At 35.3% G+C, this 26,686-nt stretch overlaps 2 protein-coding genes across 3 annotated transcripts; both read right to left on the reverse strand.

Moving 5' to 3' along the window:
• Nucleotides 1-10,531: 10,531 nt before the first annotated feature.
• Nucleotides 10,532-14,615, reverse strand: LOC131164914 (uncharacterized). Its single transcript, XM_058122460.1, has 4 exons — nt 14,165-14,615; nt 12,573-13,065; nt 12,057-12,262; nt 10,532-11,952 (listed from the first exon to the last, which is right to left on the reverse strand). Exons 1-4 carry the CDS (start codon nt 14,237-14,239, stop codon nt 10,981-10,983), a joined length of 1,746 nt encoding a protein of 581 aa, XP_057978443.1. The 5' UTR covers nt 14,240-14,615; the 3' UTR covers nt 10,532-10,980.
• Nucleotides 14,616-21,668: 7,053 nt separating this feature from the next.
• Nucleotides 21,669-25,687, reverse strand: LOC131153143 (tubulin alpha chain). Of its 2 annotated transcripts, XM_058105244.1 has the most exons (5): nt 25,301-25,534; nt 23,071-23,305; nt 22,618-22,988; nt 22,067-22,527; nt 21,864-21,981 (listed from the first exon to the last, which is right to left on the reverse strand). In XM_058105244.1, exons 1-5 carry the CDS (start codon nt 25,391-25,393, stop codon nt 21,864-21,866), a joined length of 1,278 nt encoding a protein of 425 aa, XP_057961227.1. In that variant the 5' UTR covers nt 25,394-25,534. The 2 variants fall into 2 exon arrangements, with proteins under 2 accessions (XP_057961220.1, XP_057961227.1); XM_058105237.1 differs by having other exon boundaries at nt 21,669-22,527; nt 25,301-25,687.
• Between the last annotated feature and the right edge of the window lie 999 nt (nt 25,688-26,686).

The following is a 26,686-nucleotide window of genomic DNA, read 5'->3' on the forward strand; positions in this document are numbered from 1 at the left end:
AAATGCTGACCTGTCCTTCGAGGTGTCATATGATCAAAATATTCTGGAGTGGCTGCGTGAGCTATATATATTGTGTAATGATTGTAATTGTGGATACATAGCAAAATAGAAATAAAAAAGATGAATGGAAAAAATTCTATCTGAGGCATTTCAGTGAAATCCTTTTTTGTTTTCTTTTATTAACTTCAACATTGAACAATACAATAAAATAAACGCATCGTATTTTTTTAAAATCCATTCAATTTTATTTTAAGTCTAATATCTCTTACATATATCATTGTCTATTGTATTCCTTTAAATTTTGGGGAACGAGATTTCCTCGATTAAGAAGATTAAAACATAACCTATCACAAAAAGATATTGATACGATTGAGAGTATAAATTTCGAATTTTAAATTTAAATTTGAGTGGATTCGAATAAATTTCAATATAATTTTGTATTACATCTTATTCAAATCCAATACAAATCCAATTTCAAGGTCTCCCCAAACATGGAGTTAAATAAGTTTCTCTTTTCCAATATGCAAATATATAAACTCAAATTTTCCTCCAAATCTTCAAAATATGATTTCTTTTAACTTCTTGTGACAATCTATCATACTTTAAGGTTCAGTTTGGAACTCAAAAAATATTAGGGAGAAGAAGGAAAAATATCAAGAAATCCACATTTTAGTTTTACGAATCATTAAAATTTGAATTTTTCTAATTTTTAATTATATTAAAACAAACCTTTTGTTTTAATAGTATTTCATATAGAAGGAAAATATAATAAAAAATAAATTTCCTCCTTATTTTCCTTTCCTTCCCTTTCCTCAATAAAATATTTGACCCTTCAACTTTCACAATCGCCGTCGCGGCTCACTGCATGCTACCAGAGATTGTCATCCCCGCACGCCAGAAGGAGACCGCCGTCGTCGCCGTCATTGCACGCCGCCGAACAAGGAGACCATTGCCGTTGCAGCAGTTCTGAATCAGACACCACCGCATGCTGCACGCAGTTCTTAAGCAGACGCCACTGTCGAAATTGCAGCACGCTACACACCTCGCCGTAAACAACGCTGAATCAGGTGTGGCCGCACGCCAAATTAGGCACATCCGCACGCCATGGCCAAGGCGGAATCATTGTACCACAGGGCTTCCCCTTTGATGCGAACGACGAGTTATAGGAATTTTCTTATCTTCGAATGACGAGTTCTTGCGAGCCTCCAAGGAGAAGGAGGACCAAGCAACACTTATAAATGTAGGTCAGTCTTTTTCCCATCTAGAAAACTCTAACTCTAATCTTCATATATTACAGCCTAGCCTGGTTGGCGGTGGTTCGCAGGCGCCTCGGGTGGTTGAGAAGGTTTGTTCCCCTTCCGATGGCCTCACTGTCGGCAGGGAATGTCGTCCATGCTGGTTTCGGGGTGCAGTCGTATACGCAAGTCGTGTTGACTTTATAGGTCATATCCCATTTTGATTATGATAAATATTTTGATATTTAATGGTTGATGAGTTTGTGTGCAGGATAAATTAGAAGTATCATATAGTGCACACACATGGACTTAAAGAAGATAAAGACCCAAGACATTTATTTGTTGTAATTTAATTGATTTTTATTCGGTCTGTAATAGTAAATAGGAAGTGGTCTGTAATAATCAATGCATTACATGGGTCGACCGATGCCAGATTTTTGAAGTTAACTCACAAAGACCATAGATTGTATTTAGGACCCTAAATATTGCATAAAAATGTCCTCCATAGTCTTGAAAATAAACATCATATAAATAGGGATAATTTAATAAAGGGAAAAAGACCGAAATGCCCAAGGATGGCATGTTTGCCTAAGGATGGCATGTTCGGTCGACCGAACTCAATTACACTGAGATCTTCAGTCGACCGAACCTCCCTGGGTCAACATGTTGACCCCTCGGTTGACCGACCAAGAATATATAAGCAATGCCCTGGTCGATCGAACCCCCACGTGGGAAATTCCAATCGCCTGATCGACCAAACCTTTAAGTTCAAAATATCTAGGTCAACTGAAGTTCGACCAGTTCAGTGAACAGAACTGAGTACAGTTGACCGAACCGCGGAGGTTTGGAAAATCGCCTTTAGACGGTTGACCATCTTCTCAGTTCAAATTTTCTACGGTTGACCGAACCTTCAAGATGGTCGACCGGTCCTCTCGGGTTGATGAATTTTACCGAGGTTAAAACACTGTTAAATTTTATTAATTTCACTTAAACTTTTTCTAAAATGAACAATATGTCATGAACGGTTATAATTCTGGGGAATTCTATATATACTCCCTTATTTCCAAAGATTAATGTAAGATTAGCAAAACGATTAGTAATTTTCTCTCTGAAATTCAAAAATTCATACTCTGATTGTCAAGCCTCCTACACTCATCATTAATCACTCCTACTGCTAAAATCACTTTGTAATATTGCTTGAGCGTTCTTCTCATTAGGCTTAAGCTCTCTCTTGTTCTTATTGACTAAAATTATTTTATTAGAGAGCAAAGCTTCAAGTTTCTCTAGGAGACTTTGTTAGTAAGTCCTCCATAAAAAAACTTCATTGAGCTTGTAAGTTTTGCATATTCATTGCAATACTCAAAGAGTTCATATTGTATTTTGGTTGCAAAAAATATTTTACAAATCGTTTTCAAATATCTCTTGTGCTTATTTTTTAGACATTTTGATATATTTGCTTGTGTGCTGAAGATCTTTGTTACTATATCTTTTGATTGTTGCTATATCTTTTGATTGATATTATCATCTTGACACAAAGATCAAATAATTTTTACAAACCATTTTTGAATATCTCTTGTGGTTTATCTTGAGAAAAATATTTGTTGAGATATTTGAAGTGTGTTTGTGATTTTTGTTGTTGCATTGTGATTGAAACTATTATTTTGACACAAAGATCCTATCACTTACATTCTCACGTACTGATTGCAATATTTGCATAAATCTTTGAGAGTAGACACTAAGACTACATTGAGCTTATCTTATCATATCATTCAGTAGTGTGTTGATTATATTGGTGCAAATCTGCTTGATTAAGAAGCATATAGTTTGTACGTCATTTTCATTGTAAATCTGTTGTATTCCAGGCATGGCCTGAAAGGGCTGAATCCAGCCCGGAAGGATTGTGTAGGTTGAAGTCAACCCCCTGAATTGACATGTTTTTATTAGGTGCTACTCCACCCGTTAAGTGAGTTTATAGTATAATCCTTGTGCGGGTGTGCCTAGGTAGGGACGTAAGCAGTTTTCCGAACCTCGATAACATTTCTGGTGTCGTCTCCTTTACCGCTTTATTGTACATGCTTGGTTAAATTTCTATTACAGTTAAAATTTCGCTGCATATGTAAATTGATTTATTTTATATGCACTAAATTGACCTTAGGCTTGTGTAATACTGCTGTTAGTGGATTGACCTAAGGGATACAATTTTTAAATACCAATTCACCCCCTCTCTTGGGATTGCACCAAAGTCAACAAGCCGTGAATAAAAAAGTGGACATATCTGTGCTCAAAATCCCTATGAGATTTCCAGTTAATATCAATGGTGAATTGGGATTTATTTTCTTAGAAGTAGAGATGATTAAGGCTGAAGAAAAGCTTCATTTTGCATTAGTGATGAAATTTTTTAGGAATCGGTCATCTATTGATAAAATTTGGTTAGCGATTGTGAAAACGTGAGGCTTGACGGAAATTCAAACGATCAGTGTTATGGATGATTACTATGTGTTAATTCACATGAAAAACAAACATGATTTTTTGCATGATTGGGCAAGGGGAGGTACAACTATGGAAGGCAATTCATTTCGGTTGTTCAAGTGGACGAAGGATTTTGATATAAAAAAAAAAAATCTCTATTGGCTCCTCAATGGATTTTCTTAATAGGGGTTACCAATGCATTTTTACAGACCGGATTTTCTTCAAATTATAGCAACTCATTTTGGTCATTATTTTGGAATCGATAATGCAACAATCAACCGTATGAGAGCCTTGGGGGCATATATTTGCATGGAAGTCGACCTGAAGATGGAGCCGATAAAGGGATTTCCTCTTGTTTTATCTCTTAAGCAATGTATTTGGTAAGAGACTAAATATGAAAAGATGGGCTTTTCTACTCTAAATGTTGCCGGCAAGGACATATCTCGATTGTTAGCAGGGTGGGAGAGAAGCAAAGGGATGATGGAAAATATAAGAAAAAAAGATATGGAAGCCAAAGACTAATCACGGTGTAATGGAAACCAATATCGATGTGAATAAAGGGGCAAAGAAGGTGGAGTAGGAAGCAGGACCCAATAATGTACCGATGACAAAGAAGACCAAAGATAGGTGCCATGTATTATCGAAAATTCCCGTGGCTCAAGAAAAAGTGGATTATGCAATACAAAACTCTGATGTACTGCAGAAAGGATTGGAAAATAATATGAAAAAAGGTTCAATCAAGAGTGATGAAGAGGAGTGTGAGGAAGTCGGGTGTGATGATGAGGCTCAAGTTCCATATGGTGAACCTATGTCTTAAGAGAAAGTGGATCATGTGGATAGTATTAAACTGACTGAAGGTGGGAACCAAGGTTTGCATCAGGAGGAATTGAATCGGGGTTATTCGTCTAAAAGGGAGGAAGGTGAAAATTTAGTGTTGAAGGGCAAAGAAAAAATGTATGAGTTTGATATAGGGCAGAGATGGACTTCCGAAAACACTAAAACCAGAAAGGAAAAATCTGCGAGGAAATCTCAGAGGGTTCACATCTAACCGCATAAATTAAATTTATGACTGATACAATTTTTTTTTTTTAGAATATTAGAGGGTTGGGCAGGTCTAGAGCGTTAAAGAAGCTGATTAATAAGTTTAATGTTGGTTTGTTTGCTATTTCAGAACCTTTTGCGATTAAGGAGCGGATGGTAATGCTTGGTAATTTTTTGAATTATCACTATTTTTATATCTCATGAAAATCAAGGCAGTAAATTGTGGCTATTTTGGAAGGATATGAATGTCTTTGAGGTGATTTCAATCACGAATTAGATGATTTTAAGGTGGTTCTTCAAGGGCGGACAAAGGATATTGGTGAGTTTTTGTCTATGCCAAATGTTCTTATGTTGAAAGAAGAAAGTTATGGTGGCAACTGGAGGAGTGCCAATTGGATTGCCCTGGGTGATTTTAATGTTATTCGAATGGATGTTGAAAGAATTGATGGAAATCCAAGACCACTTTTACCTAAGATGGAGTTTAATGACTGTTTACATCATTATAGTCTCTTTGATTTATCAAACACAAGCCCACGTATCTCATGGTGCAATGGCCATGAAGGGGTGGCTCGTAGTTGGGTTAAACTTGATTGTGTTATTATTAATAATGTTTTTTTCAACCTATATGGTTTGGCTCAATTCAAATATCTAAATCGGAAATCCTCATATCATAGTCCTATGGTGGTTTATACGAATACGTCATTCTATTTGTATGGCCCTACCCCATTTCGATTGCTTAATATGTGAAGCTCGCATGATTTGTTTTTGTCGTGTGTTAAAGATGTCTGGATCGGGAATGACTCGACCTCGGGTCTTTTGAAACTTGTTATTCGTCTTAAGAGATTTAAAGTTGCTTTACATGCATTGAATAAAAATGTTTTTGGGAGAGTGGGAGAAAACCTAAAAGCTCTTGAGGAAAGGATGAAATCTCTAGAAAATCAGCTGCAAGCAGGTTTTTCTAAGGAGGTCAAAGCCGATTACTTGACTACAAAGTTGGAAATTCAAGTGTAGGAGAATAGGAAAGCATCTCGCTTAGAACAAATTGCGGAAAAAAAAAATGGTTGATTAAGGGGGATCAAAATTCTAAATGCTTCCATTCAGTTATCAATCAGAGGCGAAATAAGGGCCATATAGACTGTATGGTTCTGAACGACGGGAGGATATTGGATGGTGCGGAAGCAATACATAATGAAGTTGTTGCTTTTTTTCATAATTTTTTTTTTCAAAATCTCCAGTGGTTGAACCTTGTGATCTCTCTGAGTTAATTCAAAGGCAAATTTCAGATGTTGACAATAATTTCCTCTGCGCTGAACCGACGAAAGAATAAGTTAAAAGAGCGGTGTTCTCTATTCCCAAATAAAGCAGTTCGGGGCCAGATGAATTTGGCTCTGATTTTTATATATCTTGCCGGGACATTGTAAAAAAAGATGTTTTGGATGCGGTAAAGAATTGTTTTTAGGGCATTCGTCTGTCTAGGTTCTTTTCCTCTTCGTTTATCATCTTAATTTTGAAGGTGCATAATCCTTCTAGCTTTAATAAATTTCGGCCTATTAGTTTATGCTCTGTGATTTATAAATTTTTTTCCAATATTATTGTTTTTAGACTGATAAGGTTGTTGATAAGTTGGTCTCGCATGATCAAGGTGCTTTTATTCCTGGGCGTAGTATATTTGAGAATATTACGCTTGCACAAGAAATGGTTCATTCTTTGCACAAAAAAATGGTTGACGACAATGTGATGGTAAAACTTTGGCTAAGGCTTATGACAGAGTGAACTGAAATTTTCTTTTGGAGGTTCTTAAGGCTTTTGGTTTCTCTGAGAGGTTTTGTAAGCTCATAAAAAATTATGTGGAGTTCCCGTGGTTTTCTGTTATGATGAACGGAACCTTTAAAGGGTTTTTCCATCTACTAGAGGCTTGCGGCAAGGGGATCCACTTTCTCCTTATTTATTCATCATAATGGAGGAGGTTTTGACAAGGTCGCTTAGGAACTATGAGACAATTTAATCATCCGATTGGAGCCCCTTTGGTTTTGCATTTGTTATATGCAGATGATATTCTTATTTTTGCAAATGGTGGGAAGAGGTCCATTAGAAATTCGGTTTACACTCTAGAGATGTATGAGAAGTGGTCGGCTTAAAAAATCAGCGAGACAAAGTCAACGTTATTCCTTTCAAAATACATCACTCCTACTCGGAAACATGGTTTATTGAGAATCATGGGTTTCATGGAAGGTAAATTTCCTATTACGTATTTGGGTGCGCTTTTGGTTTATGGAAAATTGACCTCTAGGACCTTGGAGCCTCTTGTGGAGAAGATTAGAAAGAAAATTATAGGGTGGAAATTTAAGTTGCTCTCACAAGGTAGAAGATTGATTTTATTAAGACATGTGTTGTCTAGCATGCTTATACATTTAATGTCTGTTATTAATGTTTCGCAGGTCACATATCCTCGCATCAACTCTCTTCTTACTAATTTTTTATGGGGAGATATAGAAGGTAAAAGGAAGATTCATTGGCGCTCTTGGTGGAAAATTTGTAAACCTACCTTAGAAGGGGATATGGGTTTGAGAGATTTTAAAGAAGTTCAAAAATCTCTTCTCATGAAATTTGCCTTCAGATTGCTCACTTCTAACAATCTATAGGCAAGTTTTTTCAGGATTAAATATTGTAAAAATGATCATTTATTAATTAGGAATGGGGGACCAAATGACTCTCGGTTCTGGAGATCAATTATGGCCACAATTCCAGAAGTTATGAATAATGTTAAAATTTTGGTCGGAGGGGGGAACTCTTCTTTTTGGTTCAATAGATGGCTGACATTAGGCCTATTATCTGTGAGCACTAAGGATATTTCAAACAAAAAGTTGTGTATTAAGGATTGCTGATTGAATAACAACTGGAACTCTGATTTATTATTGGAATTGATTGGTGCCGATAAAACAATGAAAATTTTTCATAATGTGTCGGATGGTAAAAGTGGGCAGGATATATTCATCTGGAAGCCTACCATTGACGATAATTTTTCTACAAAAACGGCATGGGAGACAGTGAGGAGCAGAAGTGATAATTTTGTGTGGAATGACTGGTTTTGGTATTCTTTATTGCCCAGAAGAATCTCAATACGTTTATGGAAAGTCTGGTTCAGATGTTTGGCAGTAAATGATAGAATTTGGGTCAAAGGAATATCGATGGCTTCAGCATGTGATTGTTGTGTGCATAGAAGTCAGGAAAACACTGATCATATTCTTTCTTTAAGCGAAATGACTTTAGAGGTTTGGCGTCGGGCTAATGTGGTGTTAGGGATTCCTTTCCAGTAGTTCCTTCCCTAGAAAAACAGGATTGCAAATTGGTTCTACTATGCTCGAAAATTGTCTATTAAAGGTATTTTAATCGGGCTAATTCCGTGTTTAATTACGTGGTGCCTCTGGAATTGTAGATGTAAAGTGAAAATGGAAGGAGTATATCAAATTGTAGATCGGATGTGGAGAAGTGTTTGATACTAGGTTAGTTCTATAACTGAGAGCACTAATTCTTTTCAAAAATTGAAGAAAGCAGACATTACGATTTTGAAAGAGTGTCAAATTAAGCATCAAGGAGTTTGCGCAAGGCCTAGAAAAATTATTTTGTGAGTTAAAGCTCTAGTAGGGTGGATAAAACTTAATTGTGATCAGAGTTGTAGGGGTAATCCGGGTACTTTCAGGAGGTAGAAGAATTATTCGAGACTATCATGACATGGCGAAAGCGGTTTTTTTAAGATATTTTGACAATGGTACGAACAAATGTGCGGAATTAAAAGTAATTTAGGAAGGAATTCGTTTGTGCAAACAATTTCATTATTTTAATGTGATTGTTGAAAGTGACTCGCGAATTGTAGTTGATTGACTTCGTAAAGGTAGATGTACCTTGTAGTATCTTTAAGATTTTTGGGAGGAGCTCGTGGTGGAACTAAAAGGAGTGAACTTCATGATAATACATCAATATAGGGAAGACAATAGTGTAACTGATTTTCTTATTAAAGAATGAGAAATGAGAAACAATGTCATCTACGAAAAACAACATCTTTTACCACGTTCTCTAAAATGTATACTTCGGATGGATAGGTTGGGTCTCCCTTTCATTCATCGTTAGTTCAACTCTCGAGTTTTGTTTGGTGAATTTTGATTTGTTTAAAATTTTTTTTGTGATTTTATCTAGGCCTTTTTCTTAGTTAGCATTGTTTAAATTTGTTATCCTGATTTGGTTGGTTGTTGGTGTTGTTTTTGGGAGTGTTTTAATTTCATTATCTGTAATCTTCATTTTGCTTGTCTTATAATCACGGTATTCCTCCGTCAAAAGTGAGAGCATATTAATAAATATTGGGAGTGTTTTAATTTCATTATCTGTAATCTCCCTTTTGCTTGTCTTATAACCACGGTATTCCTCCGTCAAAAGTGAGAGCATATTAATAAATAAAAGGAGATACCACCCTCCTTTAGTAAAAAAATAAAATAAAATAAAATAAATATTTGACCCAAACAAACTCTAACTCATTCTTCTAAAAAGCACTAAGGCAAATAAAGATCAAGACTTAAAATAAAAGTAATTTTTAATAAAATATTTATCTTTCTTTTACTCATTAAGGATTGGTTATTAAAATTGGCTCTAACATTTCTAGAGCTAGATTTCAATAATATATTTATTGCATACTTTTTACGTCGTTATCATTTAATTAATTTGATTAATTATTTTTATTAATTATTTTTATATATTTTAGTCTGCGTAATGTATATATGTATCTTTTTTTTCCTTGGATCAGCAACCTCTATTATTTTTAAATATAATGCATTGAATTAATAATTTCACAGAGACAACCTATCTCCAATATACTTAAAAAATTAGAACAGATGAGTATAAAAATTAGTGCTAAGATTATTTATTATATTTAATTAAATTTTTCACGGAGACAACCTATCTCTAATATACTTAAAAAATTAGAGCAGATGAGTATAAAAATTAGTGCTAAGATTATTTATTATATTTAATTAAATTCATATTTTAATAAATGTAATTAAATATTGCCAGCAAACCTAAACCTAGTTTCTTTGTGATGCTAGTAACCATTACTAGTTAGGTTAGGAAAAAGAGAGTATTAATACAAGTTGAAGCATTATCATGGTGTTTTATAATTAGTGAATTACCCAAAGGAATTGTTTTTTAATAAGTTTTTACACACCCAATGTGCTGTGTCCGAATAAGTTTAGCATATCTGGTGGTTCGGACCATTAATCCCTTAATAAATCTCATGTTGACAGGATATTTTTGAGTCCTTTGATTTTCCATTAAGTAGTGTTTGAGAGTATAAATTTCATATCTTGAATTTGGAGTTAAATGAATTTAAATAAATTTTAATACAATTTTATACATAATCTTATCGAAATCCAATGCAACACTGAATCCAAGATCTCCCCAAACATGGATCTTGCAATCCTTGAACATTATTCAAGAGAGAGAGAGATGAGTCATATATATATAATGAAAAATTAAAGCTAATGATCCATACTTGAGGATGTGAGATGCAAACTTGTGTAGGTTATCATCCTCCAATTTATGAGAAAATATCACATCTAGTTCCAATCAATGAGAGAGAAATATTTTTGGTCTAAGAAAATTTTATAATTCAAGACAATGTAAATATGGAGTTCGATAAGATTTGAATTTGGATGGATTTTAATAAATTTTAATATAATTTTATATTATATCTTATCCAAATCCAATATAAGTCCGAAAGGCTTCTCTAACAATAGTGATTGCATTTGAAAGAGGTATTAGATTTGAATTAGTATGAATTTGAATCAATGTAATGCAAAATCATATTCATTTACAAACTGCATGCCTCAGAGGAAGAACGACGATAGCTTCAAGCATATATGGCATGAGGAATAATGGAACAACTGCAGCATTGACCGAACTTCTAAAGATGCATAATCTCGAGAAAATAAAAAAGGACGACAATGAAACAGTAAGCCAAAAAGAAGCTGACAGAAGAAAGATTTTGCCTGGTAATATATGATCAAGTCAAATAAACAGATCTCAGCCAGATACTGCAATGGATTGATCCTGCTCTCCTGCAAAATTTTGAGCAAAGCTATCTCCCGTGTTCGTACAGACAGAAGTTAGTCCAAGTGAGCAGTACCCTCGATCAACTAAACTTGAAGTCTAGTAAAGCAAATGTTGAGTAATATGAGTAAGTTTTCAATCACCAGCTATTTGAATGTGGCAAACCTCTAGTGCTGGTGCCTTCCGAAGCATCAATCATGGAAACAGCCTCATCTTTACTTCCCTCTATTTCTTCAGCAGCTGAGCTAGCGTCATCTCCAATTTCCTCCTCTTCCTCTTCTTCTTCTTCATCTTCCTCTTTAGCTGATCCTACCACAGCATCTTCAAGATCTTCTGAAGCATATTCTTTATTCCCAAAATTCCATGAGTGAACAACCTTCCCTCCTTGCCCAACAACACCATCATTATTATATAGAGGCTGGGGTCTCATATGCACTGTATTAGTTGTGCAATCTTCAGAGGAGATGTTCGAAGGCCACACAATACTCCTGCCGTAAGAATCTCCAATATAAGTTGTTAGGGCACCATCAGGCCAGACCGCCTTAATCTGCTGAGATGCAGCTTTCGAGTCTTCAGCTTTGCCATTGTTATGCTTGGTTTTTGAGTCAAGATTAAAGTCAGTCGTACTCATTTCAACTACAGGATTGTCTTGGCGTTGATTGGGAAATGCAGTTGGCACCATGTCGTTTCCATTAATCGCAACATTAACACTGCTGGTTGTCATGGTGCGTGCCATTTTTTCATCTTTTTCTTTCTGAATGGTTGAGGTGAGATTACCTATGTTTCCTTTATTTTCCACATTGTTCAGGCTTTTCTTCTCAAAATTGAGTGATGTTTGAATCTTAGATAATGTAGACTTTCTTCCACAAACTTGGGGATGAGACTCACTGGGAGAATGCAAGGCATGAACTGAAGCAGCTGGTCTCCTTTGTCTCCTCCTTTTTGATGTCTTTCCAGGTGGAGCAGTCTCAGTACCATGGGCAGCAGCCTCTTCAATTGTCGGTTTCAGTGCTAAAACCTCTGCTTCAACCTTCAGTAAGCGGCTCTTGTATTCAGCCAATTCTGAGTGCAAATAGTTAATTGCAGACCATAGCTGAATGTTCTCCGCTGACTGCAAACTCAGAACCAGGAAAACCCCCTTTTGTGTCATTTTTTCTGAGTTCACAAGAATATGTACTCAAATTAAACTACAGAATACAAGAAGAGAATTCATACTTGAGCTTCCCAAAGTTGTTGGTGCTTCTGAGAAAATTTCGCCGGTACCCGGATAATTCCTCTTTGAAAGGATTGTCCAGAAACTGATGTTCCCAGCACTGGTGGCCGCAGGGATGAGAAATAACCAGATGCTCCTGGAAAAGCATAAGTACAAGGAGGCACTGGTTGCTGATGTTGAGCCCACCAAAATGAAGAATCCCAAGGACCTGTTAAGAAGACGCACTTAGATTATGTGACTTGTATTACACTCCTTTAGTGGCACAATGACAAATAAGGAATTAATCAGTTGGCAAGTTAAACAGATACAGGAAGAAGCATGCGTGGTCTGCTGGCAAACTTTCGAGAACTATTCACATTCCCAGTATTCAAAATATTTTTGTATGATCCGCAACAATTGTAGACAAATTACAACATAGTTCAAGAAGGCTGGTTATAAATTGAGATGTTCTGAAAAATATAAAGAATTTCTTCATAATTTGTAGATAAAAATACCAATCACGGCTTGTGCACATGTACCTGGAAAGCCTGGATAAGGGTAACAGAGACTGGGGATCTGCAGTTGGTTTATAGATGAAGTTTGTCCTCCAGCGATCATCGCAGAAGCTTGCCAGGAAGGATCAATTGCTCCCAGAGGAGCATACGCCTGATGAGAAACAGGAAGATTGGCCCCGAAAACATGGCAATCAGGCTGGCTGGGCAGCCAAAAAGGCAGGGTTGAATGGGCTATATACGGTGATGGCTGCCCATTTTGGGCCTGATGGCTACTGGCGTTCAGCTGCTGGTGTGGTAGTTGCTGCCATTGGCTTAAAGCAACTGTGGACGGTGATGGAGTGGGAATTGGCCTAGGAATGCTCAGTGACTGTTCTATAGGAGGATGAGGTGTGTATGCCCCTCGAGTAATTGGTGGGAGTTGCGGATTAAGGGAATTAGCCTTGTCATGTGAAGAGCAACCCATTCTGGTAATCATTCCAGCAACTCCAACACCAGATTGGTTTTGATCTTCCTTTGTCTGTCAATGATCATATTAGCCTTACAATCATACAAAAAATTACATTTATTTTCCCATGAACACAATATATTAATGTAATAGAATCTCCATTATCTAGGGTGTGTACATGAACCCTTTTAGCGACTCACCCACATGCATCTATAGCTCGCATAGTTGCTTTTTTTTTTTTGAATCAGAAAAATTAAATACATAAAACACCTATTATTCTGCATCTCTTCGGACATAGAACAAATGGGATTAGAAACCGTATCATTGAAGCCCTGTTTGGAACTTACAAATTATGAGGGAAAGGAAAGGAAAGGAAAATTTAAAGGAATCCAATTTCTCATGTTTGGTAGTGAGAAATAAAATAAAAAATATATTAAATCAATAAACAAAATTTTAATTTTACATTTCATTAACATTTAATTTTTTTAAAATTTTAATCATTTTAGAACAAACTTCTGTTTTTAGTAGCATTTGATATAAAGAGAAAAATATAATAGAAAATAAGTTTCCTTGACAAAAAATTACTTAATTATGATGTTCGCCTCTTTTGTCATCTGTGGTAAAACTAACCATCTAGGTAAAGAATCTATAAATGCCATGTATCATTCCAATAAGAAAGAAATATGAACCCTTGAATGCAAGACATTTCTGGTTTAAGTTACTTGCATTAGAACGAACATAAGCAATGACAAAGCAAAAGGCCAGGGGAAGAAAAAAATCATCAAGGGGCGATCTACAAGTTCAGGGGATTTAGGGCCCATTTCAATTAGGGGTTGGAGTGAAAGGGATTTTAGTGTGTGAAAAATGAAAATTACTCAAAACCATTTCATTAAGTAAACTTTGTTTATGTATTCTAATCCATTCTAAGCAATATTTATACCAAGGCAAAGCATGAACAACAACTTGGAACACTACGAATGTGATTTATCAACATAAACTGTTGATGACTAGTTTAAGAACAATTTATACCATGAAATCTCTTTCGTAAAAATGCCCAAAACATTTAACAGCAGAATAGCGGCAAGGGTTTTTCAGAATCTACAAATGAATAAGCAGAAGAATATATAAGAGCAAAGGACTCAAAAAAATTAAAGGAGCTGAATGCTCATACCCATGAGTCATTCATTTCGGATTCTTGAGCAGCAGCAGTGGGGGCGAGCTTGTGATCCTTCTTCCTCTTTTCCATAGCCTTAAAAAGTTGCTGATTGATATTCAAAACTTCCCTTTTATCTCTTGCTACCCACCCATAATCGATTTCTTCAAAAAAGATTAACAGTAAAGAAAGTAGACCTACTCTACCATTCTGGGTATAAAGCTATACTACTAACCCAGAGAGAGAGAGAGACCGGAGGGGGTATAAGAAAAAGCCATGGAAGACCACAAAAGGAGCTGGAATGTCCCAAGCTAGCTGAGAGAATGTGAATAATTTACAGTTTTTTTTTTTTTCTTTTTTGTTAATGTGCATTGATCTTGTTGCAGTAGTTGTCCTTATGTTGCAGCCAGTGATTTTAATTTTAAAGCTAGAAAAAAGAAATGGAAAAGGAGAAAAGCAAAGTGGGGATATGGGAATTAGAGAGGTGCATGGGTTTTGTTTCGTGTTTGATTTGGAGTGAGCCATCTGTCTCAAGGAGCAGCAGCAGCAAATCACCTGACCGACATGATCTGTGGGTAGCACTTTGTGAGACCTTTGTTCTTATTCTCCTCGCTCCCCTGCTATATGAAAATGTGATTTTTCCTTTTTTATTTTCATGTGTTTCAACTTCCAAATAAAACTTATCCCATATTTGAAAAAACTTTACATTAAATTTGAACAATATGTAATATAAAATTATATTAAAATCTACTCAAATACAAATCTAAATACAAATCCAAAATCTGAATTCATATTCCCAAACACTACCTTAATATTTAATCTAAAAGCATAAATTTTGAACCACTTTTAATATAATTTTATATTACATTTTCTTTCAAATTCAATACAAATTCAAATTCAAATCTCATCCAAACATGAGGTACACTTTTTGTCAAGAAATTTTCAGAAGATTTTTTAAAATTACACAAATAAGTTTGAAAAATTAAAAAAGTATTTAGATATCTGTTTTACCATAGCTTGTACTTCATAAACTACTTAAATGTAGTTCGTTTGAACCCTAAAGAGTCATCCATAAATTATAAAGGAATCAGATTATTTACTATGATTTTGAAAGTTTAGTTTAATAAAAACTCATTTATTATATAAATAAATAATTAAGAAGTCCAAATTTGAGACTCCTTCGATAAATGAGTCTAACTTGAATATGAACGGATTTAACTTATTTGGACTCACGAATGGTTCGATTACAGACTTTGTTAAACTCATATGATAAAGGTCAAATTAGATTATGAATGGTAGAATTAGGGCAAGGCCAATGAGTCAATTTGGTGGGGCATAGAAACCTTAGATAGTTGTAGTGTGAACCCATTTTCACATTTTACCTAATAAAATCTTTTACCTCTCACTTGAGAAATTAAAAAAAAAAAATTCATGAGTAGATCAAAAGCTCAAATTAACAAATTGGCCAAATATATTAAATAATTAAAAATATATTATTACGTTAAAAAATAAAACAAATTATATATTTAATTATTTTATACAAATAATTAAAAATATATTATAAATGTATTGAGCATGAATTTCAAATATTAAATTTAAATTTAGACAAATTTAGATATTATTTAATATTAAATATAATTAAATTTATTTGTATTTATATAAATTTAAATTTAAAATCTTGAATATATTCGATGATTAATTTATTTATCGCTATGACTGTCCAAATATAAAAGCCTATGGAGAATGTCTTATTCCTGAAAATAAAAATAAAAAATAAAAAAATGAAGGAACCAAATGCGCTGCTGCGGTGGAGGTGAGAGTGCGTGGAAGACCACTCCCGGTCCACGTGGTCAAAGGACAGGTCATTCTCTTCATGCGCAAAATGACGTGGCATGCCCCCTTCTCCAACTCCAAATGTGATTTATTGATTTAGATGTTGATGGATCCATAGGGATTAATTTAATATTTTAATGTGTATGGTTTATTAGGTTAAAAATATTTAAATGTATAATTCACTTAAATTCAAATACATGACAAAAGGAAAAAAGAGAAAATTGAAATTATTATTATTTTTAAATATTAGTATATTTTAAGCGGTGCAAGTCAAGTAATTATCACCCAACTCGAACTCAACTCAATTATACTTGAGTTAAAGTAGAATTCAAACTACTCGAGTAACAAATCGAGTTCAAGTTTATAATTGTACTCAAGTCAAGTTTCGAGTCAAATCGAGTTTTTAAAATTTTATTATTTTTATATTAATATGTCATAGAATATATATTCTATAAACATATTTAAAATTTTATGTACATTATATTTATTTATATATGTCTTGAACTTAATTTATAATTAAGTTAAACTCCAATTTTATGAACTTGTAACTGAGCCAAGTTTGAGTTTAATCATTATAAAATAGATCAAATTTGAATTGAGTTTTGAGCTTAATATTTTTCAAATTGAATTGAGTCGAGCCCAAATATTTTTTTGTGTCGACTTGAATACACCCCTAGTATGTTCGATAACTTTGCAAAATACATTTTGTAAAGTTAACGAAATCTTAGTTTGCATTTAATTTACAAAATACCTATTTCCTAATACTAGGTTGAAATATGACGAAAAATATATAATAAAAATTATAGAACCACTAAAACAAAATTTTGTTTTATTCCATCAAACATAAAACAATAAAAGAATAATGAAAATGTTAGCTTTGGTGCAATCCCAAGAGAGGGGGTGAATTGGGTTTTAAAACTTTTCGTCTAATTTAAATGTTTCGTCAATTCACCACATATTATATCACATTTTCACTTGTGTAGGTAAATCAAGAAAACAATAAAAGCAGACATACTTGTGAAACATATCTCATTTAAAATAAAGGTAACAATGCAAATAATTATAATGATAAATGAAAGCATACACATGCGAAAATTAAAGTGCAGTAACTTAAATGAGATAGGGAGAGAGTAACACGTGATATTTGTTATCGAGGTTCGGCCAAACCAGCCTACGTCCTCGCTTTGGACATATCCCCCAAGGATTCCACTATATCTGCTCACTTAACCAGGTAGAGTAGCAGCCTTTTATCCTCTCCTTACAGGGCGAGGAAAAGCCCAGTTCAATTTCGGTCTCACTTACGAGGCTGAGACTCTCCAGTTCAATTTCGGGTTGAACCGAACCAATTTCATTTACGGGACTGAGCCTCCCCAGTTCAACTGACGGGCTGAACCCAACGAGTACATGGAAAACATTTTTGTACATGAAAATGCTTCTGAAAATACAAGCTGAGATGTATGCGTTTAAGTTCAACTAAATGCACTCTAATATGATATGCAATAATGTTCAGTAGAGTAAGGGTGCTTAACTGTAACGACCTGAAGAATAATGTTATTTAAATAATAAAGAAGGAGGGAAATGGAAATAGGAACAGAAGGAGGCAACAGACTTCGTCGACATTGCATTTTGGATATAATAACCTCAGAAATTTTCCAAGCACTCGTCAACGAACACAGGGGCTTTGTCGACGAGGGTTCTTCAGGATCTCGTTGATGAGGTCCCGTCTCGTCGATGAGAAGATACCGAGAGAGGATTATTGGGAAGTCTGAAATTCATCGACGATGAGGTAGGTTCGTCGACGAACTTTCTACAGGACTCGTCGACGAATTCTGCAGTACAAATAGTGCAAAACCTCGGTTAAACACAGAAATTCAGCGCTGCGTTTCCCTCTTTCTCTCTCCTACGGTTCTCCTTCCAACTTTCTTCAATTTTGGCCCCGTCAGTTGTTGGATCGACGATCTAAGGCCACCACGATGCTCCTGGTGGAGTTCTCTTCAAGTCTGTTAGGGCGGATCGTTGGTGGGATTGAGTCGAATTTCTCTCTAAAATCAGGGTAAGGTCTTTTATTCTATTTTTGACCTTCTGACAATTGTAGGAAATGATGTAGGCCAAGAAATATTGATAATTTGTTCTGGAAAATGTGATTTTCAGGGTGTGGAATAGGAAGCCCCGTGGGTGTAGGATCAGTATACGATAGGGGCTTTCCTACAGTTTGGTAAGGGAAACAAGCTATGCTAGGAAAACCTAGTATGATTTCAGTATGAAGTTTATGTTTTTAACAGGTTTCTATTTAGAGCAGAAATTTATGCAATTTATTATTGATGTTAAAATATTTTAAATTATTGTGTGGCATGAGAGTATAAATACAATTATAGAAACATGTTTTTACGATATTTTCAGGTATATGTTTTACAGAATATACAGACAGTGAAATGTGTTTACAGTATCTTTCAGAATACCATGATTTTACAGTTTTACAGCACCAAAACAGGTAGATTTACAGTTTATCTTAGAAAGATACAGTTATTACAGAATCATGGTAAAATAGTTAGTTGTATATAGAAACATATTATATAGTATCAGACCCTGATGGATCAAACAGTAGAGCACGATACCGTAACTACAGATATACAGATATACAGTTCAGAGTGCAACCACTTAACTCATATAGTAAGTGGTATGAGGTCGATCGTGCCAAGTTGTGGACAGACTCCTTATCAGATATGGGTTGAAGAGGGCCGATCTGACCGAAGAGTAGAGTGGCTTACCCTGGTAGGCCAACCAGGATAGATCCAACCTTCAGGCCGCACAATCCTATCATAAGGGGTTAAATCATGACATACAGTCATCTAGAGAAACATTCTCAGATATTATGGTATTATCAGATTTTACAAATTAGTAGTATTATTATGAAAAGTAATTTCATACAGTTTGACATGTTAAATTATGCAGTTAAAGGTTTTATAATATGTTATGTAGTATCAGCATTTTCAGTTTTAGTTATTTGTACTACTCTTAACTCGAATTAATTTTTACAGATTTACATCTTAGTAGTCACACACTAGTGATAACATGTTTCGTCTTATTGAACTTTGACTCATTCCAGTGTTGAATTATTTTTCAGGTGAGCCAGTTGGGCGAGCGGAACAGGCTCACAGATAAAGGAGTTGTTAGTCTGTCATTTTTTAGGGTGAGTGTTTTTGGGGTACAATTTTGTTAGCCCTGATATTAGTAAGAGTAGTTTTTGAGAGTACAATGAAATATGTAATATTTGTGGAATATTTAGACACTTTGGTATTATATATATATATAAGGTTGTGTTTCATGTTATTTGCTTTCCGCTGTGGAGGAAATTGTGTTAATTTAAAATAGTAGAGAATTTATCTTTATAAGGAGGTTGTTACATTAACTATATTTAAACCCTAATAAAAAGTTTTTTTCAAACAGATATTTCAATAATAATATAGGAGAACCTAGGGTTTTGCTCTTTCAATACTTTTTGCGCAAATAATATATATGAATATATATATAAATGAGAAATATGTTCTCCAACAAAGATTTTTGCAAATAAGAGTGTTTGGAGAATCTGAAAATTATGTTCAAGGAAATATTTGTGTAATAAATAATTTTCTCCTAAAATATATTTATCAAAAAAATAATCCAGGAGAACCAAATTATATTCTCAAAAATTGATTTTCAAAAATTACTAGTATGTAAGAGTATAGCATGTGAATACAAAAATAAATGTCCAAAATAAATATATTCTCTTTACAAAATGATTTTGAAATGAATGGATGGAAAGAGAGTTGGAGAGTTTAGTTTGAAAAATTTTACCCCAAAAAGAAATTTTTTTAATAAAAGTGGGTTGAGGGAACTTTAATTAACAAATGATTAGAGAGAAATTTAAAGCTAATCAAAGTTGCTAATATGGAGTTATAAAGGGGTATTCATAGATTTTCTGAAATTTTTGACCATTAGGGACACGCTCAGTATTTTGAAAAATATTAATTAAATTTTAATGACATTTTAACATTTTTAAAAATTCCAACCCGAGAGCTCTGGTCAACCACTTTTGTGGTTCGGTCGATTGTGAAGTCAAGTTCGGTCCACCAAGGAATTTTTGAACTATAGGTTCAGTCAACTAGACTTGAGGCGATTTCCAAACCCGTGCAGTTCAATTGGCAGGGTCAATCTGAACTACGAAGTTCAATCGACCGGCCGGTTGGCAATTCTCACGTGAGGGTTTGGTTGACCAGGGCATTGCCCGTATAAATCTTGTCAGTCTACCAGGATGTCAACTTGTTGACCGGATGAGGTTCGGTCAATCAGGTCTGCCTATATATATCTAATCGGTCGACCGAGAAGTTAACCTGTTAACCTAGTGGGAGTTCAGTTGATCGAAGAAAGCCCTAAGGTCATTCCATTCCCTTCAGTCAAACTACGGCCATCTGAGCATATAATTCATATCATGCATATGTATGCATTATTACAGACTAGAGATATGAAAATAAATGCAATACAAATAAAATACAAATATCTTCTTCTTTTTTTCTTTACTCTTTAACTCTATGGAATACGCAAGATATGAGCTTTGAGTCGTATCATGACTTACATGTCCTTTTGATCTTATGTACGATATAAATTATACTTATTCACGTACTTAAAAGCACATATAAGAACTACTTGTATTTGTCAACATCAAATCGGAGATCAGACTCAAAAAGTCAATAGAAAACATTATCTAACTATTCCTTATGTTGACACCATTATTTATCTCATAATAACATACTTTCCCAATCTAAACTAATCAAGTCTTCTACTATAACTAGTTAACTACTCTCTTATCCTTAAGGGTATAAATTCTAAAATAAGATTTGTGTTGTTCATGAGAAATTATCACGAACACCACCATAAATTAACTCAATAAAATGGTAATAACTCGTACACTTGGCTTGATCTACATAACAGTTTCTCCTATTTATATTATTTTATGTTTAGTACATGAGTTATCATCAATTTACTGGATTAATCAATAAATGGGGAAGCATTAACCTACCAAATAATTTTTTATTGGTGACATCACTGAATTAAAACTATGAAAAGTAATAATATTGAATATGAAACGTAATAAAATTGAAAATGAAACGTGAGACAACTTCAAAACTCTGTCTGTTCTTGTGGACACCCATTACAATCTACTACAAATAGTCTGCATTTAACCTAGTTTGCAATTTTTTTTTTAATCCAGCGGCATGCAGCACAAATAGAAGATGAACAAAAGCGATTCATACCATAACCAAGAACCAGCATGAAGGGACGTGTAGAAAAACCAGTAAAACAGGTTGATGCCCGCAATGAACCTCCCCACAGTTTTCAAACCGGAAAACTCATGCAGTCACACCTAAATCCAAGGAAAAAACAATCTTATATTTCTCTACAGCCCACCCCACCCCACGCCTCACCGGTGCATACGCTATTTTACTTTCACTTGGACACCAGAATTAAGCTTAAGATTCTTCCCTGGGCACAGGTGTAAAATCCTCCTCCAACATAACCCAAATAATTTATCAGCCAAATGTAGATACTAACCAGGGGTAATATAAATATATATATGAGATCAAGCCATTTGCACAAGAAATTCTTACCATGGAACTCTGAAACAAACATCCATCAGAAGCAACTCCACCAGTCAGTCATAAGAACACATTCATATTATCAAGGAAAAATATTACAAAAGAAAGCAATGTAAACAGCATCTAAGCTGCTCAGACAAGAAAATAAAAACACGACCCACAGCAACAACAAACGAGAACATGGCCATGCCTAACAAGGGCATAACGGCATAAAAGGTATCATCTCAAAGCTGACTGGCAGCAGACACGGTTCACCTCTCAGTACTCATCTCCTTCATCACCATCTTCGCCCTCCGCCGATTCAGCACCAACCTCTTCATAGTCCTTCTCCAAGGCAGCAAGATCCTCGCGGGCCTCTGAGAACTCACCCTCCTCCATGCCTTCACCCACATACCAGTGCACAAACGCCCTCTTTGCATACATGAGATCAAATTTGTGGTCAATGCGTGAGAACACCTCTGCAACACTGGTGGAATTTGAGATCATACACACTGCCCTCTGCACCTTGGCAAGATCACCACCAGGCACAACAGTTGGGGGTTGATAGTTGATACCACACTTGAACCCAGTTGGACACCAATCAACAAATTGGATGGTGCGCTTCGTCTTGATGGTGGCCACAGCAGCATTAACATCCTTGGGTACAACATCACCTCGGTACATTAGGCAGCATGCCATGTACTTGCCATGGCGGGGGTCACATTTGGCCATCATGGATGAAGGCTCAAATGCGCTGTTCGTGATTTCTGCAACAGACAGCTGCTCATGGTAGGCCTTCTCAGCCGAGATGACTGGGGCATAAGATGAAAGCATGAAGTGAATCCTGGGGTATGGGACCAGGTTAGTCTGGAACTCAGTCACATCCACATTCAAGGCACCATCAAACCTCAGAGAGGCAGTCAGTGAAGAAATCACCTGAAACATGAATGCTGGGTAGTTAAGAAACTACAATCATTGGGAAGAGTACATGTGATGTACAATTTGAGAGGATTAAGGCCCTATTACCTGAGAGACCAATCGGTTAAGGTTGGTGTAGGTGGGGCGTTCGATGTCTAGGGAGCGCCTGCAAATATCATAGATGGCCTCATTATCAAGGAGCACAGCTACATCAGTGTGCTCCAGGAGAGAATGGGTTGAAAGGACACTGTTGTAGGGTTCAACAACAGAGGTTGAAACCTGGGGCGATGGGTAAACTGTGAACCCAAGTTTGGACTTCTTGCCATAATCCACAGACAGACGTTCAAGGAGAAGTGAGCCAAGACCTGAACCAGTGCCCCCACCAACAGCGTTGAAAACCAGAAAGCCTTGGAGACCAGTGCAGTTGTCAGCTAGTTTTCGAATGCGATCCAGGCAAAGATCCACAATCTCCTTCCCGACTGAATCAGAACAGGGATTAGCATATGGTTCACATAGGTGTAAAGAGTAGAAATGATTGCACTAAAAGGAGCAGATAATTACTTGTGTAATGCCCACGGGCAAAATTGTTAGCAGCATCCTCCTTCCCACTGATAAGCTGCTCTGGGTGGAAAAGCTGGCGGTATGTTCCAGTCCTCACTTCATCAATGACAGTGGGCTCAAGATCTACAAAGACAGCACGTGGAACATGCTTCCCGGCACCAGTTTCACTGAAAAAGGTGTTGAAAGCATCATCTCCTCCCCCCACAGTTTTGTCACTTGGCATCTGGCCATCAGGCTGTAAAAGCAAAAAATCCCAGATATGTTATCATAATGCAGGAGAAGTTCAAAAACAAAATACCCAAATAAATGAAACTTTAGACTGAATAATTACTGGATTATGAGAAGAAAACTTTTAACAACACAACTGGCTAAATATTACAAGTAATTCCTATTAAATTACTGGATCACAAGAAAGAAAACTTCAACAAAACTAGATAGCTGAATATTATATGAGTAATTCCTATTGTAATAGAGATTTGCCTCACAGTAGATGACTTATGTCATCAAAACAATATGCAGATAATAGCAACAAAGTTCCAATGAACACAATTTAAACAAATTAGCCAGAACAGTGAGGCTCCCTTTTGGTGAAGATTTTGTTAAAAATGAATTTTATACTAATATGATAAAAATTAAGAAATCTCAAACATTAAAGATGTGCAGAATTAATTTTTTGTTCATTGATTTGTTATATATTTTATTTTCTCACTTTCCTTGATACCAAACATGAAAAAGGAAATTTCTTCCTCTTTTCCTTTCCTTTCCCTGACATTTTCCAAATTTCAAAAGGGCCCTTATGAGTTCACTTGAATCACTGATTTTGTTTAGGGAAAGAAAGGAAAAGGAAAAAAAAATCCATTGTATTTTACCTCCATATCAAGTACTATTATTTATTAAACATAAAAATTTATCCTAGTATTATTAATTTAAGAAAAATGAAATGCTAAAGATGTGTAAAATCCAAATTTTGCTCATTAATTTGCTATATATTTTATTCTCTCACACTTTCCCCAAAAACTAACATGAAAAAGTGAATTTCTAATTTTTATTTCCTTTTAATGAGAAAAATAAAACAGTATCATTGATTTTATTCCACCAACTTGAATACTTTATGTACAAATCTAACTTCATCTGAATTGTATAATGCTGCATTTGAAATATCAAATTGGAGCCTCAAATTGGAACTGTGTGGAAATGGAAAATTTTCAAATACAATATTGCATTAACTATGTATCAGGTTTTGATCAATTATACAGAATACCACAAAAAGGTCCGTCTCCGTCCTCCACAATACAACACAACTACACAAGTAACCACTTAGATCTACACTTTCTAATGCAGTCTTGGGAAATTTTGGTTATTTGTAAACAATATGAAAGATGAACATATTTTTGAAGTTAATCAATGCAGATTCATGTTGACGCATGATCAACCCATTGTTCCGTGTATAAGATAACACTAGTTAATATTGAAAAATTAACCAGGCAACTCGAGTGTTCAGAAAAATCAACTGGCTACAGAAACAATAATCATTTCTTCACAAATCTATATCACGATCGGGCAAAAAACAGGAGATCTTGCGGAGATGTTATAGAGTAAAAACACTTCATATGACTTTAAACAGTGACACACCAACTAGTAATGTGCATCCCATAACGCAACTAATCCCTAGATCTGACGAAAGGTGAATAAAATGTTGCAATCGTAGACATAAACAAGAGAAAAGAGCAACGTAACAGCACAAAGCTATAACATCATCGACAGAGAAACACTAGATCTAGCAAAAATACCAACACAACAATGTTATGCTTCTTAGGTTCAAGGCTTAGGGAAATCCTAGATCTGACAGACCACAATCGTCATTATGATATGCATCACGTAACCAAACGATTATACTAGAAATATCTGCAGCGGAGATCACATAACGGAGAAAAGCCTAAATATGACGGAAAACATCAATAAAACAAGGCAAAAAATAGCACATGAATCAATAACAATGACGAAAAAATAAAACTCAAGACCCGATGGAAATGCAGATGTAATGTGGCAACCACAAAAGAGCACGAATCCGCCCTAAAAATCGAAGCAGTAAAAGCCTAGATCTGGTGAAATGCAAGCAAAATGGTGCGAAAACAAAATCATACGAATCATTCGCAGAAATGAAGCCAAAAGCAAACCAAATGAACATAATCGATCCAAAAACAAAAGGCTGATCTGTGTGGAGAGATACCTGAATGCCGTGCTCGAGGCAATAAAGTTCCCAGCACGCATTGCCGACCTGAATTCCAGCCTGACCAATGTGAATCGAGATGCACTCTCTCATTTTCGCAGATCGAGAGAAAACAACGCAGAAATGAAACGAAGAAAAGGAGAAGAATCAGAGAAGACGCCCCTGATGCACCGAGGGGCGTTTATGAAGACGCCTTTGGTGCAAATTCAAAAATGTGATGGCGTACGAGGGCTTCGCTTGGGATTTTATACCGGAAAGATCTGTATGAAAGGTAGGGTGTCTTAACCGCGGTTAGTTGACCATGGTTAGATATGAGGCCTGACAAGTGACAACTAAGATATTCTTTTTAACCATGGTTCATCCGCGCCCTTCGGAGTTTGTTTCAACGACAAACGACGCCGTTGTTCGAGCACATATACGGCGCCGTTTGCCATTGCGGGGTAGCGCCTTGGTCTCTTGACATCCAGTATTTACGATTTGGGCATCCATTATATTTTTGTTTGGCGCTTCTATACTTCAGTATAGAGTGGACTTCTTTCTTTTTAAAATTCAAAATTAATTTCATATAAAATATTTTTTTATTTCTCAGAAAAATAAACATTTAGGGATATAAATGTAAAAAAACACCTTACAATTCACATTTAACTATTCCTAAAATATTAAAAAATATTTGCCATTTCCCTTTAGCCTCTTTTTAATCCACGTTTAATTTATAAAAAAAAATTAAAAAGTAATTTTTCTTTCCCTTCAACCTTTAAAAATACCCTTATGTTATCATATTTTACAAACTTTTAAAAAGTAGAGAATTGTTAAGCGCGCACATTATACGTGTCTATGACTAGTCTGACATGACGTGGTAGAGAAATTATAAGAAACATCTATATAAAGAATATTTTCTCTATATAAGATATAGACTTATTATTATAAAATATTACATTAACATTTAATTTATATGTATCTAATTATATTCAAACTAACTTTGAGCCCTCGTAACATTATTTAGGGTCTGATATTCCTTTTAAGGGGTCCGTGAGTTTGATTTCTTTTAACAAAAATTCTTGCTTATTTTTAATATATTTTCTTCACATTTTCACACCATTTTCATTGCCAATAGATTAGCTTTGTACCCTGATTCTGCTGCCACCGCACACTACACCGCTCAGACTCCAATTTCTGAATTAGTTTGGTACCTTGATTCTGATGCCACTCATCCTTTCCCGAATGATCTATCTAAGTTGAACTTATCTTCTGAGGCATATGCAGGTGGTGAGACCATTTAGGTGGGTGATGGCAATGGACTTCCAATAGAAAATTTTGGTGATACCTCCCTCTCCTACAGCTCCTTTACTTTTCTTCTCAAGAATATCTTGCATGTTCCATCCATCA

This window comes from Malania oleifera, chromosome 1, assembly GCF_029873635.1.
Source record: "Malania oleifera isolate guangnan ecotype guangnan chromosome 1, ASM2987363v1, whole genome shotgun sequence".
NCBI classification, from domain to species: domain Eukaryota; kingdom Viridiplantae; phylum Streptophyta; class Magnoliopsida; order Santalales; family Ximeniaceae; genus Malania; species Malania oleifera.

What these genes read in the sequence shown, in the direction of transcription:
- LOC131164914 (XM_058122460.1), bottom strand. Translation starts at nt 14,239, where the DNA reads ATGGAAAAGAGGAAGAAGGATCACAAGCTCGCCCCCACTGCTGCTGCT. An exon ending in CCGAAATGAATGACTCATGG is followed by an intron (nt 13,066 to 14,164) that starts GTATGAGCATTC and finishes GATCATTGACAG; the next exon opens with ACAAAGGAAGATCAAAACCA. An exon ending in CCCTTATCCAGGCTTTCCAG is followed by an intron (nt 12,263 to 12,572) that starts GTACATGTGCAC and finishes TCTTCTTAACAG; the next exon opens with GTCCTTGGGATTCTTCATTT.
- LOC131153143 (XM_058105237.1), bottom strand. Translation starts at nt 25,393, where the DNA reads ATGAGAGAGTGCATCTCGATTCACATTGGTCAGGCTGGAATTCAGGTC. An exon ending in GCCTCGAGCACGGCATTCAG is followed by an intron (nt 23,306 to 25,300) that starts GTATCTCTCCAC and finishes TTGCTTTTACAG; the next exon opens with CCTGATGGCCAGATGCCAAG. An exon ending in TTAACCGATTGGTCTCTCAG is followed by an intron (nt 22,528 to 22,617) that starts GTAATAGGGCCT and finishes TTCATGTTTCAG; the next exon opens with GTGATTTCTTCACTGACTGC.